Source organism: Temnothorax longispinosus, chromosome 7 (genome assembly GCF_030848805.1).
Source record: "Temnothorax longispinosus isolate EJ_2023e chromosome 7, Tlon_JGU_v1, whole genome shotgun sequence".
NCBI classification, from domain to species: Eukaryota; Metazoa; Arthropoda; class Insecta; order Hymenoptera; family Formicidae; genus Temnothorax; species Temnothorax longispinosus.
The window spans coordinates 8,899,527-8,919,299 of NC_092364.1; the positions used below are offsets into that span (position 1 = coordinate 8,899,527).

The window sequence follows — 19,773 nt, forward strand, 5'->3', positions numbered from 1 at the left end:
ATATGTTATTAGATCTTTTTATATCTAATAATGTATTTTTACATCTGATCATATTATAGGATACCTATTTTTTCTCATGATCTTATCTTTATGTAACCATATTCAACCAGATCTATTGTCCAAATATAATAAGATCAAGTCGAATATAATTGTATAAAAGATATAATCATATCGCGCCACGGATCTGATTATATACAATCATATAAAATTACATATGTTTTTAGATCTTTTCATATCTAATCATGTATTTTTACATCTGACCACATCATACTCATTTTTTTTGGGTAATTATAATTATAATTAAAAAATAATTATAAAGAAGTTAACGATAATTTGGGCAATTAGAACATCTTTTTAGTAGTCTATAAAATGTTAGACATTTGCTCGAATAATATAAAACTAGAGATTAAACTCATATTAGATACACATAAAAAAAAGTAAAGATACAAATATATCATTTAGATTTGCAAATTTTATTAATTTCTCTTTATTGATTCCAAGAAAGAATTAAATCGTACATCGCATTCGAACTTGATAGATGATATATATTGTGCCTAAAACAAAGGTATGGCGTTTATGATGCGTCTTGATTTGTCTTTTCCTTGTTGAATAAGTTGCTGCAGCGAAGAAGATTTGTTTTTATTTATTTTCATATTTGTTTAGTTATTTATGTACTTATTAATTTACTTGTCGTTTATTTTTCTCTATTATAAGAGTATTTATTAAATTAATGCGTTACAGCTGGAGGCGGGAATATCAGAAACGGATATGCTAGTACGGATATAGCTATTCAGTTTTATTCAATACGAATTAATTACGACAGATACAAGTATGCTTGTGCATTACGATTTCATAGAAAACGTTATGTAGTTTCGTAGCTTCAATAAAAACACGTTGGATGTCGCACGGATTTCGGCTCTTAATGTTACGCAAGTCTAAACCTAAATTGTAAACCGTCTGTGCAATAATATGTGACAAACAAATGCAATTTTTAACAAATGTATATTGGTTATTTGAATACTTGTGCATCTCTTTAAACATAGCTGATTTCATTTTATGCATGATAAGACGTAAGGTCGTTATTATATTCAAATCACGTAGAAGCGTCCAAAGAATGTGTTTCATCTAAATTCAAATATTATACGTTTGTTATTAAGTTTTAACACTAATTACGGCATTCAACGTGTTAAACGAATCGAATTGTCTTGTATATGTGTATATGTGTTTTGATATTGACATAACGATTCGCGCCTCATTCTACCCTAACAGCAATAATATTCTGTATATCTATAAAATATACTAAGCATGTACTTAATATACTGAGAACATCCTTATAATATTTTATACTTTATATGATATCCTCTGAACATTCTCAGAATATACATTTGCTGTTAGGGTAGGTCCTTAAAGTCAACCATTAAACGGAATTTCAAAATTTTCCAATTGAGTGTATCTATAAATACTTACGTTTATATTTTTCTTTATCTAATCCTTCTTTTCTTTGAATTAACGCAACGTAATTTTTTTTTTAGTGTTGATAATAGCGATGGCAGTGAATACTGGATCTCGCTTTAGAATTTCGAGATCTCTCTTTCTCTCTCTCTCTCTTTCTCTCACTCACTCACTCACTCACTCACTCACTCACTCACTCACTCACTCACTCACTCACTCACTCACTCACTCACTCACTCACTCATTCGTTCACTCACTCATTCATTTACTCATTACTCATTTACTTACTTATTTATTCATTCTCTCACTCACCTACTCACTCATTCATTACTCACTGATCTATTCATCACTTACTCATTGCTCACTCACTCACTCATCTATTCACTTACTCATCTATTCATCACTTACTCATTGCTCACTCACTCACTCACTTATTTGCTTACTCATTCGTCCATTCATCACTCACTATTCACTCATTCACTCATTTATTCATTCACTTATTCACTCATACATTTATTCATTAATCTTCTTTATCTCTCTCTTTTTTTCTCTATTTTTCTCTTTTTCTTTTTTATTTATATAATTATATATCCATGTTTCCTCTTAATATTTTTCGGAATACTTGTCCTTCCCCTTGTGTTACCTTCTTCTAATTTCTTTTTGTTATTTTGTTCTCTATATTCTTCTCGCCCGACACTTCATAGCTTCTTATACCAGAAGAGATAATGTTCTCCTTCGCTAATCTGCAAGTTGTCAACACCTGAAAGTACGGAAAAATGATTAAAATTACTGATACTAATTAATATATTTATTATGCTGTACATTGTCCAATTAAATCTTTTTTCGATAAATAAATTTTCTATAAATAAACATTTTTGCGTTGCAAGTAAATATATAATACATGTCACATAATGTACTTAATTCTTTCTTAAAGAGTGAAAAATTTGATGCATATAAAGATTTTACTTATTGTTAGATGGTTTTTTTCTATATCTTTTTTATTTGTTTATTATATTATTTTTTTTTGTCTTATTCCTCATTACAGCCTTTGCTTCAAACAAGCGGAAAATAAGTTTCTTATTATTAATGTACGCTGACCTTACAATGCGTCTTAGAGTTCCTCCTTTTCGGTTTCATAGGTTTAATTTTAAGTTTATTTCTTAAACATTTGGGGATTATATCTTTTTAATTTTTGACTTTGTAATTGCGGTATGTTTCTGTCTTTGATCGATTGCTTTGAATTTGACCCCTATATATATTCGCACTTTAATTATTCGCTTATTATTGACAATTCTGATGAAGTCCTAGTACGGTACGAAACGTTAATATTTCAATAAAGTTAGTATGAATTTGTTGTAACATCTATTATTGCTCGTATATTGGTCTCCTCATTATAGTCTTATATATTTTATCTTTGTTATATATTTTCATATTTTGGTGTTCTGCTTTTTCGATTGTTAGTCATTATACAATATAATTTTTATTTTGGTAATATTGATATTGCTTGTATATTGGTCTCCTCATTATAGTCTTATATATTTTATCTTTGTTATATATTTTCATATTTTGGTGTTCTGCTTTTTCGATTGTTAGTCATTATATAATTTTTATTTTGGTAATATTGATATTTAAAATTGGAATTACATGTAAAAAGTTTCGAGTAAGAGAATAACTGATGAGGTACATACCTCCAGGCGCAACTAATTGGTTGCCTGGCGGCGAGGACGGTTCCGGCGGCGACGGCAGTCTGTAAAGTAACCAGTAGTGATAGGACATCGGTTCCTCTTTGTAGCCAGCCAGTGTGTGAACATAGTGACCGTTAGGCCATTCGGACGCGGTAAATTGAAAATGAGGAGACATGCTTGCCGCCAAAAGCATCACACTGTAGAAAGTTTCGTTTTTGGGGGCGGTCACCGTCAGATTGTATGTTTCATTTACGTTGCTGCCGACCCACAGGGTGTATGACACGTTCACGAGCACCGGCGCCGTGGTGCCCGTGGTAAGCGTGGTATCTACATTGCTCGTGTTATTTCCCGACGTTTCGCACGGCAGAGAAGTTTCGCTATGATTGTCGGATGTCCCAATATCTGCAACTTGTAAATTTAAAAGACAGTCATTTCCTTCATTTCATCTATTCTGCGGCAGAAATTGCATTGACGTATTACACAATCCTTCCTCCTCCTTCCTCCTCTTTTAAAAAGGGAATGTCATTGATACTCGAATATATCGAAGTATTGTTATCGCTTTTCCGCGATGCCGATTGGTTTTCTCTCTGCGCTTACTTCGTGAGCGGCTGTCATTGCAGAGATTGCGTGTTTTGACAGTTGTGTGGTTAATAGTGTGATAGCAGGCCCTTGCACAATGCCAGGCAACATCAGGCAATAGAAACAGAGAATAGAAATAAGAAATTATGTATAAATGCAGAATAAACAATGACACAGGCAATAGACACAGAGTTTCGTCATGTTGAAAATTCTGTGCCTATTGCCTGTTGCCAACCAATCATAGCATTCGAATTTTTTAGGTTGTAATTAACGAATTTTTGGATATTTTCTGTTCCTATTGCCATTTTTGGTCCCGCGATGAATTTTGACTACTTTGACCTCCCATATCTCTGGAATCGATCAATTCTCATCTCAACTTAAAAATTTTTTGTGACTGATGTCTTGTCATAAGGTATCATTTGACACACAATTCAGTTCCAATATCGCGGGACCAAAAATAGGTGAAAAAACCACTAATTTGGGGTCACTCTTTTATTTGATCAGATATGCTCAAATATGACTTTTCATGTCTGTGCAGATCTGGTCATATATGTTCATATATAACTATATATAACTACATATGGGGTGTAACATGGTCTTCGACGGCTCAGATCGACCATATCTGCTCAGATCGAACCATGTCTGTGATTGAATTTCATCGAAACAATTCAGATCTGACTGTATCTGTTTAGATATAACCATGTATCCATATTTAAATGCGATCCAAAATACATTACTATCTGACCATATCTGTCCAGATATAAGTCGAACTGAGGTTGTGTTTGATCGAAAACTGTTCAGGTCTGACGATATTTGGCCATGTTTAACTATAATAAATTAAATGTTCGATAATCGATATTTGTCTAATGTGATATTTAAATATATAAATATTAATTTTGGGGGTCACCCGTTAGCTCTCGGCGGGTGAACAGGTAGAAAGTTAGAGGAGGCGGAAATGATGCGGTAGACGTGGTTGTGTGAAGGGGTGGAGGGCAGGAGTAAAGGAAGATGTGAAGGAGGTTGTGAAGAAGCGGAGGCATTGAAGGTGTTGGCGGATTCGAGGAGATGCGGACGGAAATCGAGAAAAAAGAAGAGAGTTGAAAGTGAGGTTAGGATGACGATGAGGAAGTGGAAGGAGGACGCCGCGGACGGAGGAGGTGAGAGGCGGCGGAGGGGAAGCAATGGCTGGAGCAGGACTCGGCCACAGTTTAACCATAACCAATTACGACAGTCACCGAAATTTTCCGCATAATTTTTCAAGACGCATGCGTCAATTTTACTATCCAAAGTATGGCGGCGCCCAGAAACAGAGTAACTGCGTGTAAAGAGGTTATATTTTTGTGTGATTAATTTTCCAGTAATATTAAGCAATTTGGAAATATTATTAAGTAGTAAAGATCATTTTTAGTGCGTTTTTCCTAACATCATTTATTTTCTAGTCAGTAATAATGAGTAAGAAAGGTGGATTTTCCTGCGTCATGTGCAAAAACATATCTGGACGAAATGCAGGAATAAAGTTTTTTCGTTTTCCAAAAGATCCAGAAATGTAAGTTAAAATTTGTTGTAAATAATGATGCAGATTGATTTAGTAGTTTATATAATGATATTAAAATTGTGTAATTACTTTTTTGCATAGGTCTAGATTATGGCTCAAAGCTTGCAATCGTACGATAAATAGAACAACAGAAGAACTGTATAAAAATTATCGAATTTGTAGTGTTCATTTCAACGAGAACATGTATCTCAATGACTTAAAAACTAGACTCTTACCTTGAGCTATACCTATACAGACTGCAATACAGACCTCAAACATAACAAATCCAAACTGCGACACTGACATTATTTCACAAGGTAATATTCTTTACTTTTTACTCAATTATAAGTGACACTAATAATTTTTTATCACAGAAAGTACAGAATCTCGACAGCAATTTCATCAGGATGAATCAGAGATAGAAACAAATCAATTATATGGACAAATGGAATTAACTGAAAGCAATAATTCCAGTAAGTTTTAAATATCAGAGATGAATACAATAATTTGAAATGAATTAATGATTAGCAATAAAAAATATAGGATTGTTAATAAACTACAAAATATATTAATTACTTTTAGTTGGTACAGTGAAACACATAATTAATAAAAATTACTATGTATTAATTGTTATTTGTAGCTGATGGAATGCTAATATTATCAGAGGAGCGTAATATTTCAAGAGAAGAAATTAAGGAACTTGATTTTTCAAAAGTACTCAGCAAACAAATACAAACGCCTCAGAAGTTGTCTCACGATACACCAAGAAAGAATAAACTAAAAGCAAGAATTATATCATTACAGCGAGAAAAGAGAAAGTTGAAAGAACAGTTAAAAAGTGCACTTGAAAAAACAAAAATTAAGGAGAATTAGAATACTACTGTCAGCTAACCGATAAATTTTTATCTCCTTCTATAGCAGCTTTGGTGAAGGAACAAGCTAAATTAAACCAACAATCAATAAAAGGCAGGAAATATTCTATGCAATTTAAACAATTTTGTCTTAGTATCTATTTTGCTGGTCCAAAGAGTTGTAAAGTATTGCGTAAGGACTATTATTACCAAGTCCGAGAACTCTTCAGCGATCAATTGAGTCGTTACAAATATCTCCCGGACTTAATGATTTAGTCTTCGATATGATTAGGAGAAGGATTGTCAATTTTACATCGCTAGATAGGTTATGCGTAATTTGTATCGATGAAATTGCTTTAAAGGCTAATCTTTATTATAATATTAGTCAAGACGAGGTTATAGGATTTGAGAATCTTGGACATGAAAAGAAATTTTTGCCAGCATGTAATGCGGCCGTAATTATGATAAGAGGAATCTGTACATCTTGGAAACAACCAATTGCTTATTATCTATTGAATTCAACTTTTAATGAAGTAGACGTACAAAATGCTGTACAAGAAAAAATCAGAAGATTACAGATTATCGGTTTAAAAGTTCTTGTACTTGTCACAGACATGGGTAAAAACTATCAAAATATGACAAAGCGGCTTGGTATAAGTTCTGAAAAACCATATTTTGACATTGATGGTGAACGTATTCATTATTTAGCCGATCCACCACATTTGATCAAAGCTACAAGAAATAATGCTTATATTAACAATATTAAATATAATAATGGTCACCAAATTTCTTGGGATTATATTGTAACTCTTTACAATTACGACAAAAACCAACCAAATCGATTAGCTTATAAACTAACAGATACTCATGTTCAACCATCAGGGTTTGATCGAATGAAAGTGAAATATGCTGTTCAGATCTTAAGTGCTACGGTGGCAGCTGCCCTGAAAACATTATACGTTCTAAAAATCCTAGTAAATGCATTGGCAATCATCGAATTTATTGAAAAATTTGATAGTTTGTTTGATATGTTCAATTCCTCCACGGTAACAGATAAGAAAAGTCATAAGCAAGCTTTTACTGGAGCACAACATCAATTACAATTTTTACAGAAAATGTTAGATTATTTGTCAGGCTTAAAAGTTTTTTCGAAAAAAGGAAAAGACATCTCGAATCAGGTGCAGGTTTTTAAGTTTTGGGTACTTAACATAAAATCTTTGCAGTCACTGTGGACTTATATACAAAGCACTCTGCCAGATATTAAATTCTTGCTCACGAGACGATTAAATCAAGATGCATTGGAGAATTTTTTCGGAAAAATTCGAACTTTGAACGGCGCGGCGTATACCGTTACGCCTTCACAGTTTCATTTCGGTTTTAGAAAATTATTCTCTACAATTTATTTAACGACGGGAACTGGAAACTGTGCTGAAGATCGCGACTTAATGATTATGGACGTTGCTAATTATAGAGCTCAAAATGTACATGCTAATGTGAATCAGCAAGATAAAGGGAAAGCAATTTTAATTGATGATCATGATTACCGAGAAATAAGTCTACCGGAGCAAAATGCTTTCCGTTATGTTTGTGGATATTTGATGCGAAAGTGCATCGTAAAACATTCCTGTGATATTTGCCTTAAGTATGCGAGAGAATATGTAGACGTAAATAATAATTCATATTATTGTTTTTTTCGAGCTTACGAATCAACAGAAAATAATTTGTTTGGCAGTTTGTTCATGCCAACTGATGATTTTGTTACATATATAAAATCTTTGGAAGACATCTTCTTCCAAAATATAGAAACCTTAATATTAAGAAAAGGTGTTGTAGCTAATTTGATTGAAACATTTGCTCATGTACCATTTGAACATCCATGTTCAAATTTTCCAAAAGAATATTTGATAAGACTGTTTGCACGAGTCCGTCTTTTTTTTACTTTAAGAAATATTAATACTACATTTAAAACTCAACGAGGACACAGGAAACTAATAATTTTGAAACATTAATTACTATTTCATATTATTTCTAGGAAACTTTCAATTCACTACATATTAAAAATTTTATTTATATTTTGTAAACTAATTCAGCTTTATATGTGATATTATTTATTAGTATTTTCATTTTTCTAGAAAGATATATATGCGATATAGTTTCTTTTATGTTAAATATATTATTTTTTGTTGAATGCATATATACATATATGTGATATAATATGTATGCAATATAGCTTATTTTTAATGTTAAATACATCATTTTTTGTTAAATACATATATACATATATGTGATATAATATGGTATGTGATATAGCTTTTATGTTAAATACATTATTATTATTTTCTGTATGGTATAATTCAATATGCTGTTTCAGACATTAGAAATGGTTAACATGTGCATTCATAAATAATAAATATGAATTAAATACATTAAAATATAAAATTAAGTCTAAGGCCGGTATTCATAGTCCGATCTGATGATAAAGAATTTTATAGAAAAATTCAAGGCTGTATCATTCCTCACCGTCACAATGATAAAGATCATTACAAATTTGTTTTAAGATGCTATGTAGGAAATGAGATATTTTATTATCATCACAGATAAATTTAAGACAATTTTCAATGTTAATCCATCTATAAATGCCGACTTTAGTATTATATTTGAATTAATTTTTCTCCTCTTTTTACAGCAGAATAAACATGAGAATTGCTTTACCAATGCAATCGAGAGAAAACATCATTTCATTGGAACAATCAAGGGAACAATCATTTAAAAATTGTAAATATTTTTTAGCACATTGTCCATCAACTGTTAACTAATCATTGAAAGTTTAAAATAATATTTTTTTATTACATCCTGAAATGTGTGTGTTTAATTATATTATTATTATTTAACCTCATTTTATAATTCAATTTTTCCTAACTTTTTCCGTAATTTTTTTCACCTATTTACCTATTTCATCAATTAGAAGTCTACGAATATAGAGAAGAAATTTTCAAGTCAACTTTTTTTATTTTACTCCTTCGAATAACGCGCTTTTTTACTATCGAAAACATGGCGGATGGTCACGTGACTGGGTAACACGAACATCAAAGGTTCCGACTTTACTGTCGTAACTGGTTATAGTTAAACTGTGACTCGGCGGACGGAAGAGGACACGTGTGACCCGCTGGTTGGCCGTCGGCGAGAAGGAAGCGAAGTGGCGGCATCGAGCTCTGGTAACTTAGCCGGTCAACTTCGACTTTATTAATTTTCATATTTTTTTATCGTTTGTTGGTCGTTTGTTGGTGATTGTTGGCCTAATTACAACGTTTGTTGGTTCTTAATTTTTTTTTTAATTTAAAAAGAAAAATTAGCATTAAGTTAGCCGGAAAAATTTTATTTTTAATTTCAAAAAAGCCTAATCGATGCGTAATCGTTTGCTGATGATTGTTGGTCTAATTTTAGCGTTTGTTGGTTTATTATTAGTCTTAAAAACGAAAAAAAACTAAAAATTATCTCACATATTAAAGTAATCGAAGATTGGTTTATTTGCCTACGACTTAAGCTTTATTTCTATCAATTTAAGGCTAACATCTATAAAACTGCCATATAAATACGGGCCTTAACATCGGCAGAAAATCGCGAAAAGATCAAGAAACATGGTGGTTCGTGGGAAGCACACACACACACACACACACACAACGGGGGGGTGCGAGGGGGGGCCTTCGGCCCCCCCTCCCCCGCACCCACCCCGCCGGTAGGCTGCGTGGACCTCGCTTTACAACATAAAGTACATGCTAAGTTGTAAAACGAAATTATAAAGCACATGCATGGAGGGGTGCAAGGGTCTTACATGCGTGAGCGCACGTGAACAGAAAGGCTTTTCTCCCCTGCACCCTCCCCCATGCATACTTTATAATTTCGTTTTACAACTTAGCATGTACTTTATGTTGTAAACCCCCCTGTCGGCCCCCCCCTCGCATCACCCGTTGTGTGTGTGTGTGTGTGCTTCCCACGAACCACCATGTTTCTTGATCTTTTCGCGATTTTCTGCCGATGTTAAGGCCCGTATTCATATGGCAGTTTTATAGATGTTAGCCTTAAATTGATAGAAATAAAGCTTAAGTCGTAGGCAAATAAACCAATCTTCGATTACTTTAATATGTAAGATAATTTCTCGTTTTTTTTTCGTTTTTAAGACTAATAATAAACCAACAAACGCTAAAATTAGACCAACAATCATCAGCAAACGATCACGCATCGATTAGGCTTTTTTGAAATTAAAAATAAAATTTTTCCGGTTAACTTAATGCTAATTCTTCTTTTTAAATTAAAAAAAAAATTAAGAACCAACAAACGTTGTAATTAGGCCAACAATCACCAACAAACGACCAACAAACGATAAAAAAATATGAAAATTAATAAAGTCGAAGTTGACCGGCTAAGTTACCGGAGCTGCGGCATCGGTCCGAGCCGGCGCGGGGAGTCGACTGCTCCGAAAGAGCACGTTGGCACCACTGCGGAGCGGTAGGACGCGATGCGCTGGAGCGCGCTGCGGGCAGAGCGGGTTGGATCCCCTTAAGGCGAGCGCACAAGAGCACAGCACGACGGCCAATGAGAGGGAGCGGGTGAAATCGATGGATCGAGAAGAAGGGTCGATCGAGGAGGCGAACGTCCGTCGATGGCGTGCAGGTAACAGTATGGCGAAGAGAACGTATGACGGAGAGGCCGGAAAGCGGAAAGCTGAAAAGTGAAGAGAGAATTCCAAAGAACTACAGAGAGGCGTAGAAGAAAGCAGAAGAGAGGGAAAGTAAGAGCAGCTGGAGTCAAGGAGAGAGCAAAGTAAGTAGGGAGAAGAAGGGGGAGGACAAAGGTTGGACGGGCGCACACATACACAGATAACACACTCAGGGGTTAGAGGAGAGTGAGGGAGAGGGAAAAGAGGAAGGCAGGGTCTGAGAAGGTTATGTTTGTAGGTGGAAGTAGAGACCCGTGAGAACAGGTGAAAGAGCGAACGGAGAGCGCAGAGCGGAAGGACGCAGAAGAGGCGATACAGGAGGGGGGTGGGTGCAAGTAGAACAGAAGAAGGAGCGCGGAGTGAAGAAGACGGAAGAAAGGGAGGGAAGATGGAGGAGTTGCAGAGCATGATGAGGGTGTGGAGTAAAATAGCGGACGAACTAGAGAAGATCAGAAGGTTGCTAGAGGGAAGGGAAGGGGGAGCGGAAGGAGGAGAGGGCACAAGGAGCGAGGCAGGGGCCAAGTCGGAAGAGAGGTGCGGCGAGGAGGGGCGGCGGAAGGAGCCGGGAGGAATACCCGCAGGAGAGAAGAAGGACTGATTCCAAGGAAGGGGGAGAGGAAAAGATAAAGCTTATCTGGGATAGAGGGGACAGTATTAGAAAATGGGTGGATGAAGAGGCAAAGAGAAGAGCCGAGGAATGAAAGTGCCGGCAGTACGAGGGGAGGAGCAGAGAAGGAGAGAAAGAGCGGACGTGGGGAGGGGGGAAGAGGGGCCGGAGACGCCGGAGAAGGTGGAGTGCAAGGAGAAGAAAGAAGAGCCACAGAAGGAGGTGGAAAGAGGAGAGAAGGCAGAGAGCGAGAAGTCGAGGAGCCTGACGGAGAGAATAAGAAGACTGGAGAAGGAGAGAGTGTAAAGAGAAAGAAGAAAGAAGAACGTGGTCTGGAGGGGGCTGGACGGGAGGGACGCGGACGAAAGGAGGGGCTTGATGGAAGGGGTGGCAAAGAAGGTGCTAGGTAAAATGCCGAGAATTGGTAGGGTATAAGAAAGAAGCGGGAAGGAAGGGAGAGAGGTGCTAATAGTGGAGTTGGAAGATGAGAAGGAAAGAGAAGAGCTGCTAGATAGTTATAGGGTAATTAGACGGGTGTGGGGTATAGGGGTGGATGAGGATCTGTCCCTGGAGGAGAGGAAGACGAGGTGAAAGCTGCTGGAGAAGGCAAGAGAAGAGAGAGCAAAGGGTAGAAAAACGCGGGTGGAGAACAGGAGATTATAGGTGGACGGTAGGGAGATCATATAGAATGAGGATGAGGGGAAATGAAAGGAGAGGTAAAGGGCGAGGAAAGGAGGAAGGGAGTAGACTGTAAAAGGCCGCTATGGTCAGGTCGGGTAGGAAGATGATGGCTGTAAAGGGTTGGGTACGTCCCTAAAAAACGCCATTTTGTAATTCCTCGGAATCAAAATAAATATTACTACTATTATAAATATGAATTTATTTATCCATAGCAAATTAGAGATATTCAATTTAATATCTTTGATATAATTATATAAAAATAAATTATATGATAAAAATATAATTTACAAAAAATAAATATTTTTTTATAAATAAAAAAATGTTAGTTATTTGTTATAAAAGCATTTTTATCAATTCGCCTTATATCTAAAAAACAAAAAACAATCACAGAAATATAAGTTATTTCGTACATTGTAAGCTTATAGATGACGGATAAACAAAAGTGAAAAAATTTTCAATTTGATTAATTATTATTTAATAGCTAGATTTTACATTAAAAATTTTTGTTGAAGTCTAAGTTGGAGACTTGCATAAATAATTACCAACTCGAATAAGAATTATTAGAAACTTTACATTTTTTACTTTAATTAATAAGAATTATTTATTAGTTATACATGCAAATATCGGATCATCCGATAGATGGCATTCGATGAGATCCGTTTCTCGATTTAAAATATGACAAACAATGGTATAAAGAACGGTACATAAATAAAGTGTATAGTACAACTTATATCAGTTGTATGGGAGTCCACGTTTATAATAAAGTAGCACACAATTTTGAATTAAATTGATATATTTATGGTTTTATAGCATTTTACATCCCTTCATAATCTTCAATTATATTTGAGCAGATCTGAGGACTTGGTAATAAGAAGCTTAGCGGGCGTTAAAGAGTTAAATAGGTAGAAAGAATAATAGATAATCAGGATAGGATAATAAAGGAAGTTGGAATCCCATTAATATTGTAGTAAAAGTGCGTTAAAGGCAAAGCAAGAAGACTAGAGACCAGGAGACCGAACTCCTTAAAATTTCAGTGGTGGGGGTGAGTCAAAATGTGGTCCGGCGCTGTTCGCAGTATGGTCGCCGGCCAATTCATGAACTACGGCGTGCTGGATTTCCGGTGCAAGATGGTGCAAGAGCTTCGTGCAACATAACCAAGAACATCAGCTTGGCAGATGTAAACACTGAATTTAATTTTGATGTCGTAAGTATTAATAAATAATATATGATACTTAGGAACGACGAAGTTCACATAGGAAACTTTTTTTGGATAAAACAAGTGATAAAAAAAATACGATATTCTGTGTTGTGAAATATAATCAATTGAATTTTTTTGCATAGGGCACTGAGTTTGGAAAAGTAATTGATGCAACCATGGGCGAATATCGAGAAGAAATTGAGGAAAGATTCGTAAAAGCAGGTTGCGAAATACACGGCGACTACAGGATTGCAAAGACATGCAAAAATTGTCTATTTCAATATCTACGAAAGAATGCAAAACTCATTCAGTTGCCACATGAAAGTTGGGGATTTGTTGTGCAAGATCACCGCATAATATTTGCTAAAGCAGAGAATGATTATACTATAAAATTAAAATGATCATTGATTCGAACATGAACGGAGAGATATATTTTAAACAAAACCATATAAAGTGGCTAATACCTGAGCCAGAATCAGTGAGAGATATTGTTGAAAGTTTGAATTGTATTGATAAACTCTTGGTTTTTCAAAGCATATAAATTTTTGTAATGAAATTGATAATAGCTTCCTCGGAACAGCTAAATTGTACATAAAAATGTTTATTGATATTGGATGTGTAAAATGCAATGTAATTTTTTTTAAATAAAATTATGGTTTTTCCTTTATATTTATCTCCTTATATTTTTACATAACTTTAAATATATATTATAACTTTAATAACATAACTTTTATTCAGTCTTTTTTTATCGAACACTTGTTTTTATTTTTTTGCAGATTTTCCACCAAGTTTCGATTGTTTTCGATGTTTTTGCATCTCCACTTTCTTCTCATCATATATTTTATTGTAAGTTTTACTGAGAATATGTGCTCTGCTTAATGTATAATAATGAATCACCCGTTTTGTCAACGCTCCCTTATGTTCTTGACATCCAATGAACGGGAAACTCTCGAGGAGGATATTCTCTGCTATGCGCTGGAAAGAATAACAATTCAGCTCCTCGGCACCAATTGTCTTGAGAATTGCTCTTTCAATAGCGATCAAGAGATTGAATAAAGCGTCCGACGGGAACTTTAAATAGCCGTTGGTGAGTTTTTTGTAGAGAATATCTCAAATATATTTTCAAAGCATAATTTATAACGATTTTCAACTTACACATAAACTTTCGTCTCCTGCATCCATGGACTCTTCTTCAAAATTATCTTGATGTACATCGAAAATACATGGTACACTACCTTGATTCAATTTAAATTTTTCACGTGGTATTTCGTTTATTGTTCCATCTTTCAAGACAGTTCGAAAAGTCCGCTCAACATCGTTGTCCTTGAAATGTTTATCGCAAATACGTAAATATTTTCGAGTAGCGTTTCCCTTACTCAAAAACGGAGAAATCTTATCTATCCAGATTTGATTTTCATGAGAATTCTGAAAAGTGAAAAAATCAAACTGATTGTATGTTCTTGAGAAAATGATTGTTATTCATTTTTATTTCAATCAAATACACTTACCTTCGGAAATCCAAATAGCGTCCTTTTATTCGAATCCAAATTGAAACATTTACTCTCACAATTCACAATGCAACACACTTTAGACATGATTTCACTTTGTTTTAAACGGTTTGCAACAAACAAGAAGACTAGAGAACAAACGACGTAAAGATTCGAACTTATCCAGCACGTAGCGTAGTTCATGAATTGGCCGGCGACCATACTGCGAACAGCGCCGGACCACATTTTGACTCACCCCCACCACTGGAGTTCGGTCTCCTGGTCTCTAGTCTTCTTGAGGCAAAGTGAAGAACGAGAGGTTAAGGCCTTCACACATAAAATGTCGTAAGAGCGTAAAACGTAAGCGTAAGAAAATCGATCAATCCCAATCGAGTATTTTCCCCTACTGGGGTTACGAACAGCACAATACTCGATTGGGATTGGTCGATTTTCTTACGCTTACGTTTTACGTTCTTACGGGATTTTATGTGTGAAGGCCTTTAGGGAGCAAAAAGGGGGAAGAGCTGCGTTCGCGTTCCAAAAAAGAGCAAAATTTGCGCTGCGTGGATAGTGTAGGTGGCGACATTGGGCGCGTTCAGCGAATCAAACTGCTCAGTAATAGTCGAGCGCGATTGGTTCTTACTTTAAGAACCAACCAATCAACGCGGAGTGTATAGCGGTGGCGTCCGTTGAGCGAGCCCACTGGCGGGATAGATCAGGCATAGAGATGGACGAGGGCGAGATGATAACAGATATGAATGTGAGTACAGATACAATTTTAGATAAGTCAGGAAAGGAAAAAACGGATAAAGAAACTTTTGCTGTACCAAAAGAAGAGAAAAGAGGAAGAGGAAGGCTTTCAAAGGAAGAACTGAGAATGAGGGAAAGAGCGAGTTCGACCAGCATACTAGATTTTGTGAGAAGCGAAAATGGTATGGTCTGTGAAATAGAGAAGGCTAAGAGGAAAAGAGAGGAACAAGAAGATAGGGCAAATGACATTTTCAAGAGAGGTAACAAGACAATAAGAACGCCTCCAGGTTTAGATAAGCGAATGGCTGGAACCGGACTCGAAGGAGAGAAGAGAGAAGAGGACGGAGAAACGATGGTATTGAAGAAGAATGAAACAGACGGCTCGATGATGGCAATCTTGAGAGAGATAAATGCTGAGTTGAAGGATATGAAGTTGGAGATGAAAGGGATGAAAGAGAGAATGAGCAAATTAGAGGATGGTTGGACCATAAGAGAAAAAAGGTTGGAAGACAGAATGGATAAGTTAGAGGCTATAGTCTGCGGAAGATGGAACAAACAAGGAAAGGCATAGCTGTGGATGAAAAGGGTGGCAAAATTGAAGAGATTGTAGGAAGGGTGACAGAGTTAGTAAAGAAAAGCGAAAGAAGCATAAGAGATAAGAGGAAAAGAAGAAACAAATTTGTAATTAGAGGATTGCAAAAAAAGGACAGTAGGTGTATAAGGGAAACAGCAGAGACATTTTTGGAGGAGTTTGGAGTCAAGGAGAGGGTGAAAAAAAATGCAAACATCAAGTAAGGAAAGAAAGGAAGTAATTGTTGTGGAAATGGACAGCTGGGATTCAAAGGAAATTGTAATGAAATTAAAGAGTAAGTGAATGTTCTTGCGTTTCGCCGTGATTAATGGTTCGCGGTCATGTCGCGTAATTGTAAGTAATTGACGTTAGTTGTAAGTGCGTAATTTCGTGCGTTTCGTCGGAAGTACATGTTCTCGGTTATCTCGCGTTTGACTGACAGGGTAGAATTCGTTACTGTTTATGTCGGGAATTATTAATGTACGAAACTGATGGGAATTGCTGTGCAATTCGGCGACGGAATGAGTATCGCGCTCGTGGGGTGACACGGGACGCTTACTCGGATTCTGCTTGTTTGCCGTGAAACACGCCTACCTCCTTCCACATGTTATCTGCATTATTTAAATATATTTTTCTCTGTTTGCTGTTAATCGGATGTGTTAATTGCGTTACGCTCCCTCTCTGCCTCCAACTACGATTCCTCGATTAAACTCACGCCTGAGAGACTTTGCGTATTGAGATTTAGAGTATCGTGGTGCGAGAAATCGCACCTGGCGCCCATATCTTGAGAAATTGTTTGGTCGAGCTACTATCTAGGTTTCTGAGGGTTTGATCGCGAGTTTGAAAGATTTTTAAGAGATCAAGTAGTAAGAACAAGCGACAGCGCGCTCCTCCACGGCCGGCCGGTGAGACCGTGAGGACATCGTCGTTGCCGTCGTAACATGTATATATATAGTTTATTAAAAAAAAAAAATCATAATTTTTCTGGTGTCGCGACCACCAGTTAAATATTTTTAATACATTTTGTAATGCGCAATTCTTAACATGTTTTCTGCATTTTACAGTATTAGTAACATCTAGATTATTATTTAAAGATTCGATATCTTTGTAATCTGCATCCAAAGTCTCAATTTTTAGATTTTTTCTCGCTTTATTCTCAAGCAGATCCACCAGTTATTCTCGTTTCTAGTATCCCTTGACATACACAAGAGTCGACGTCTCGTCACTCTCTCCAAGTACGGCCGATGTAATTAGATGTTTCGCCATGCTGTACGGGATGTTTCCGTCCTCCCATCGTAGTCCATGGTGATTTGCAATCAACCAGGAAGCGCATGACTTGTCGGATTTTACGAGGAGACTCCATGGCATGGGACATGTAAAAATGTAATGCGCCAAAAGGTCCCGTTTCTCAGAACCGCCACCTCTTTCACGACAAATTTCATCCCGACGGTAAATCTTTACAGATCGACAAACGTCGGTACGATCATGACGAAACGATGGAGCAATCTGTATCTTATCGCAGTACATCAATGTCTCTTATATTGCAATATCTGCTGATATTGCAATTTACATGATTTTGCGCACTACGTTCGACAACGGACAGTATTCGATTACGCGATCATGCAAGATGAGACAATAGGCGGTAGTATTTGCCGGTACATTCTCTTTGCAGTCAAATTCTATTTGCACATCCACGGTGGCGCTCTTGACAGATTCGTTTTGTCGCGAGCAATCAATGACAACAAAAGGTCCTTTTGTCAGGAATGTAACCATGGTGCAAAGCGTATCGAAGTAGTCGCATCCGTAATAAGCTTTACAAATGTTGAGACCTGTAATCGGGATGGGTAGCAAGCACGTGGTCTCAGCGTAATATCAGATACTCTTTATTCGTACTTGTACTTTGAGCGCCAACCCTCGACTGCCTGTTACAAGAGAGAACCCTCGCGGATGCCGGGTAGCCCAAGATGGATGCCCCGAGCATAGGTATACTATTATATAGAGGGATCCAACATCTCTCCCCCCCCAAAAAAAAAATTCCTTGAACATTCGAACATTGGAAGAGACAAAATAAAAAAGGCAAAAATTAATTAAACAGGGATTACTCATCCCGGCCTGGTTAATGTGATGGGGAGTAGCGATCCGGCGGGACCCCTTTATTTGTGCGGGAAGAGCGACGCGGGCCCACTTCTGCTTCTCGGGTGTTCCGGTGTGGACCTTTTGAATATCGGCTTCCTGAGTGTTTTCGCTTGCGTCTTTAGGGTTATCGTCGTCTGATTCTTGTTCTGGTTCTGGGTGAATTTCTGGTTCAGCTGCTCGCTGCATCGTAGCAGGAAAATCAAAGTCGTCGAGTAGCGTATTGTTTCCGTTATCCAAGTAGGCAAAACGCTTCTTCAGTTGGTTTGCATGCGCCTTGACCTCGCGATTGCCCATTGGCGTCTGAGCACGGACGATGTAACCAACAGTTCCACATCGCCTAACAATTGATCCTGGAGTCCATTTCCAGCTGTTGTTGGAGAAAATCTTGACGAACACATCTTCACCGGCCTCAAACTCCTTCCACTTGGCGCCATAGTGTTCGTTGAACTGCAACTCCATTTTCATGTTTCGCTCATCCGAAAATTCGCTACGTGGCTTTAGCAAATCCAGTTTTGTCTTCATTTCACGGCCCGTCATCAGCTGGAACGGTGACTTCAGCCCGAGAGCAAATGAAGGCGTGTAGCGGTAACACAACAAGAACCTTCGAAGGACTCTGTCAGCATTTCCTTCTCCATCAAGTTTCTTGAGCCCTGTTTTCAACAAATCGACAAAACGCTCGGCTTGGCCGTTTGACTGCGGGTGATACGGCGGCGTTTTGATGTGGTAAATACCATACTGCATGCAGAAGTTTTCAAATTCCTTCGATACAAATTGTGGCCCATTATCCGAGACCAGCGTGTCGCAGAGTCCTTGTCGCGAGAATACCTCCTCAAGACATTCCAATGTCTTCGTCGTCGTGGCTGCTGTCATTCTGAAAACTTCGGGCCAATTGGTAAGCGCGTCGACGATGACCAAATAATAGAATCCATTTACTGGGCCGGCAAAGTCGATGTGGATGCGCGACCATGGGGCTCTCGGAATCGGCCATGATCTTAGCGTGCACTTGATCGGCGTCCTGGAGTTAACGGCGCATTGCTCGCAGCTTTTGACAGCTCTCTTGATGTCGTTGTCAATGCCCGGCCAGTAAACTTTACTGCGGCCGAGCAGTTTCATGCGGGCCAGTTTCCTGCGTATCCAGCGTGCAGTTCCTTGAGAATCATCTGTCGGTAACAATCCGGGACAACGATGCGATCGCCAAGGAAAACGCAACCCCCGATGGCAATCAACGAGTCGCGTCTAGGGAAGAATTTAGCGACGGCGCGGCCGTATCTTGGATTTGCATCGGGTGCTGCGGCCAACCATTCTTGACGTATGAGAGCAGCTGCTTCATCACGTCGTTCTCGCTGGTTTCGACCTTCATGGCCTCGAATGTGACCGGAAGGGTTCTTGCTGTTTCGATGGCAAAGCATCCGGCGCTGGCGTCTTTATTAACTAGAGAATACATTCCGTGGGCGCCTTGAACACTGGAAGAATTTTCCTGCACAGCTCCGTCGTTCGCCTCTTTGCTCACCCTCCTCGGGTCGTT

At 37.4% G+C, this 19,773-nt stretch overlaps 1 protein-coding gene and 2 long non-coding RNA genes across 9 annotated transcripts in view; 2 read left to right on the forward strand and 1 right to left on the reverse strand.

Moving 5' to 3' along the window:
* Nucleotides 1–13,971, forward strand: part of LOC139815811 (uncharacterized) — a 141,175-nt gene extending 127,204 nt beyond the window's left edge. The window contains exons 2-3 of one of the 2 annotated variants that reach the window (XR_011732828.1): nucleotides 13,141–13,310; nucleotides 13,448–13,971. This is a non-coding gene — a long non-coding RNA (uncharacterized lncRNA). Of the gene's footprint in view, nucleotides 1–12,593; nucleotides 13,311–13,447 lie in introns of those variants that run through there. The other variant, XR_011732827.1, reaches the window with a different exon arrangement.
* Nucleotides 776–19,773, reverse strand: part of LOC139815798 (uncharacterized protein CG3556) — a 120,663-nt gene continuing 101,665 nt past the window's right edge. For all 6 annotated transcript variants that reach the window (XM_071782977.1, XM_071782976.1, XM_071782980.1 and 3 more), the window contains 2 exons: nucleotides 3,141–3,545; nucleotides 776–2,212 (listed from right to left, as the gene is read on the reverse strand). In XM_071782977.1, the coding sequence (XP_071639078.1) occupies nucleotides 2,151–2,212; nucleotides 3,141–3,545 (467 nt within the window). In that variant the 3' untranslated portion in view covers nucleotides 776–2,150. The remainder of the gene's footprint in view (nucleotides 2,213–3,140; nucleotides 3,546–19,773) is intronic.
* On the forward strand, nucleotides 4,513–9,527 carry LOC139815810 (uncharacterized). Its single transcript, XR_011732826.1, has 6 exons — nucleotides 4,513–5,045; nucleotides 5,156–5,262; nucleotides 5,353–5,567; nucleotides 5,625–5,723; nucleotides 5,891–6,216; nucleotides 8,791–9,527. It is a non-coding gene; the product is annotated as an uncharacterized lncRNA (long non-coding RNA).